The sequence below is a fragment of the Thermobia domestica genome, chromosome 14 (assembly GCF_964235325.1).
Source record: "Thermobia domestica chromosome 14, izTheDome1.hap1.1, whole genome shotgun sequence".
NCBI lineage: Eukaryota > Metazoa > Arthropoda > Insecta > Zygentoma > Lepismatidae > Thermobia > Thermobia domestica.
Genome location: NC_137467.1, coordinates 202,076,481 through 202,077,881, shown reverse-complemented (window position 1 = coordinate 202,077,881; position 1,401 = coordinate 202,076,481). Strand labels below are relative to the sequence as shown.

Here is a 1,401-nt window from a genome sequence, read left to right as displayed (position 1 = left end):
AATTTGGTGTAGAAATTTACGACAGGAACCCTGGCGCGATAGAAATTTTAATTGGTTCTGACATTGCAGGAAAACTTTTACTGGGAAAAAAATTGTGTTGAAGTCCGGATTGGTAGCTATGGAAACATTGCTTGGTTGGGTTTTAATGGGCAAAGTTAAAGTACGTGGTGATGTTAAATTCTCGTCAATGGCAACGATGTCCATGTTTTGTAAAGAAGTATCTATAGCGGATTTATGGCGGTTAGATGTTCTTGGTATCACAGATTCTGCGGAAAAGAAGACAAAATTGGAAGCTCAGCAAGCAGTAATGAATTACTTTAATAAGACCGTAGGTATTAATGAGGAGAAGAGGTACGAAGTAATATTACCTTGGATAGAACGACATCCTACACTTCCTAGTAATATTGAGATGTCCAAAAGAAGATTGAATACACTTATTGCTAAGTTGAAGAAGGAAAACCGTTACGAAGACTATCAACAGGTGTTGAATGAATGGAAATATGATGGCGTAATAGAAGAAGTTCCACCAGAAGAAAAGGATAGAGAAGGGCATTATTTACCTCATCACCATGTAGTCAAGGAAAGCAGCACGACGAAAATACGTCCCGTCTTCGATGCATCAGCCGTCGATTGAGAACTAAAATGTTAAAGATCCAATTTTTAGAATATTTAATCTATCGAATGGTTATAAGTTTCTCTATAATGGGAAAATAATGTATATGGAATTAAGTTTAGGTAAATACTATATACATATATTTTTGAACGATACTTTAGTTGAAGCTTTCCTTTTAGACGTTAAAAATGGTGATATAATTACGTTTCAAGCAGATAAAAATTCAACTTTCGAAGAAGGACAATTACTAACTGTTATTATGTACATAGAAAGAGAACTTAAATGATTTTCTATACAATAGATAGGATGTATTGTGTTAAGTGTAAGAAATCAACAGATACAAAGAAAGATACCATTAGGATAGAGCGAACAAAGAATGGGAGATATATAAAGAAAGGTATTTGTTCTGTATGTAGTGTTACTAAATCTCAATTCGTTAAAAAGAAAGATTGACTAGAGGAAGGTAAAGGTATTAGAGAAGACATAATACAAGAAATTCACAAACCTTCCAGAAAGAATTACCCTAGGTTAAGTGTTATTGTTAAAGGTATAGATGATTTATGGCAAGCAGATCTTTTAGAAACGGATAGCGGAGTATTAAAAGGTGTTTCCAAATTAAATAAAGGCTATAAGTATTTGCTAACGATTATTGATGTCTTTTCGAAATATGCTTTTGCTGTTCCCGTTAAAGATAAGAGTGGTAAAAATGTTACAGAAGCATTTGAACCAATATTAAAAATTAGAAAACCTAATAACTTACAAACAGATCAAGGCAAAGAGTTTTACAA

The 1,401-nt window shown here is 33.0% G+C and overlaps 1 protein-coding gene across 1 annotated transcript; it reads left to right on the top strand.

Annotated features, from left to right (window-relative positions):
* Positions 1–118: 118 nt before the first annotated feature.
* Positions 119–634, top strand: LOC145670219 (uncharacterized). Its single transcript, XM_081738597.1, has one exon. The coding sequence runs from the start codon at positions 119–121 to the stop codon at positions 632–634; it is 516 nt and encodes a 171-aa protein (XP_081594723.1).
* The last annotated feature ends 767 nt before the right edge of the window (positions 635–1,401 follow it).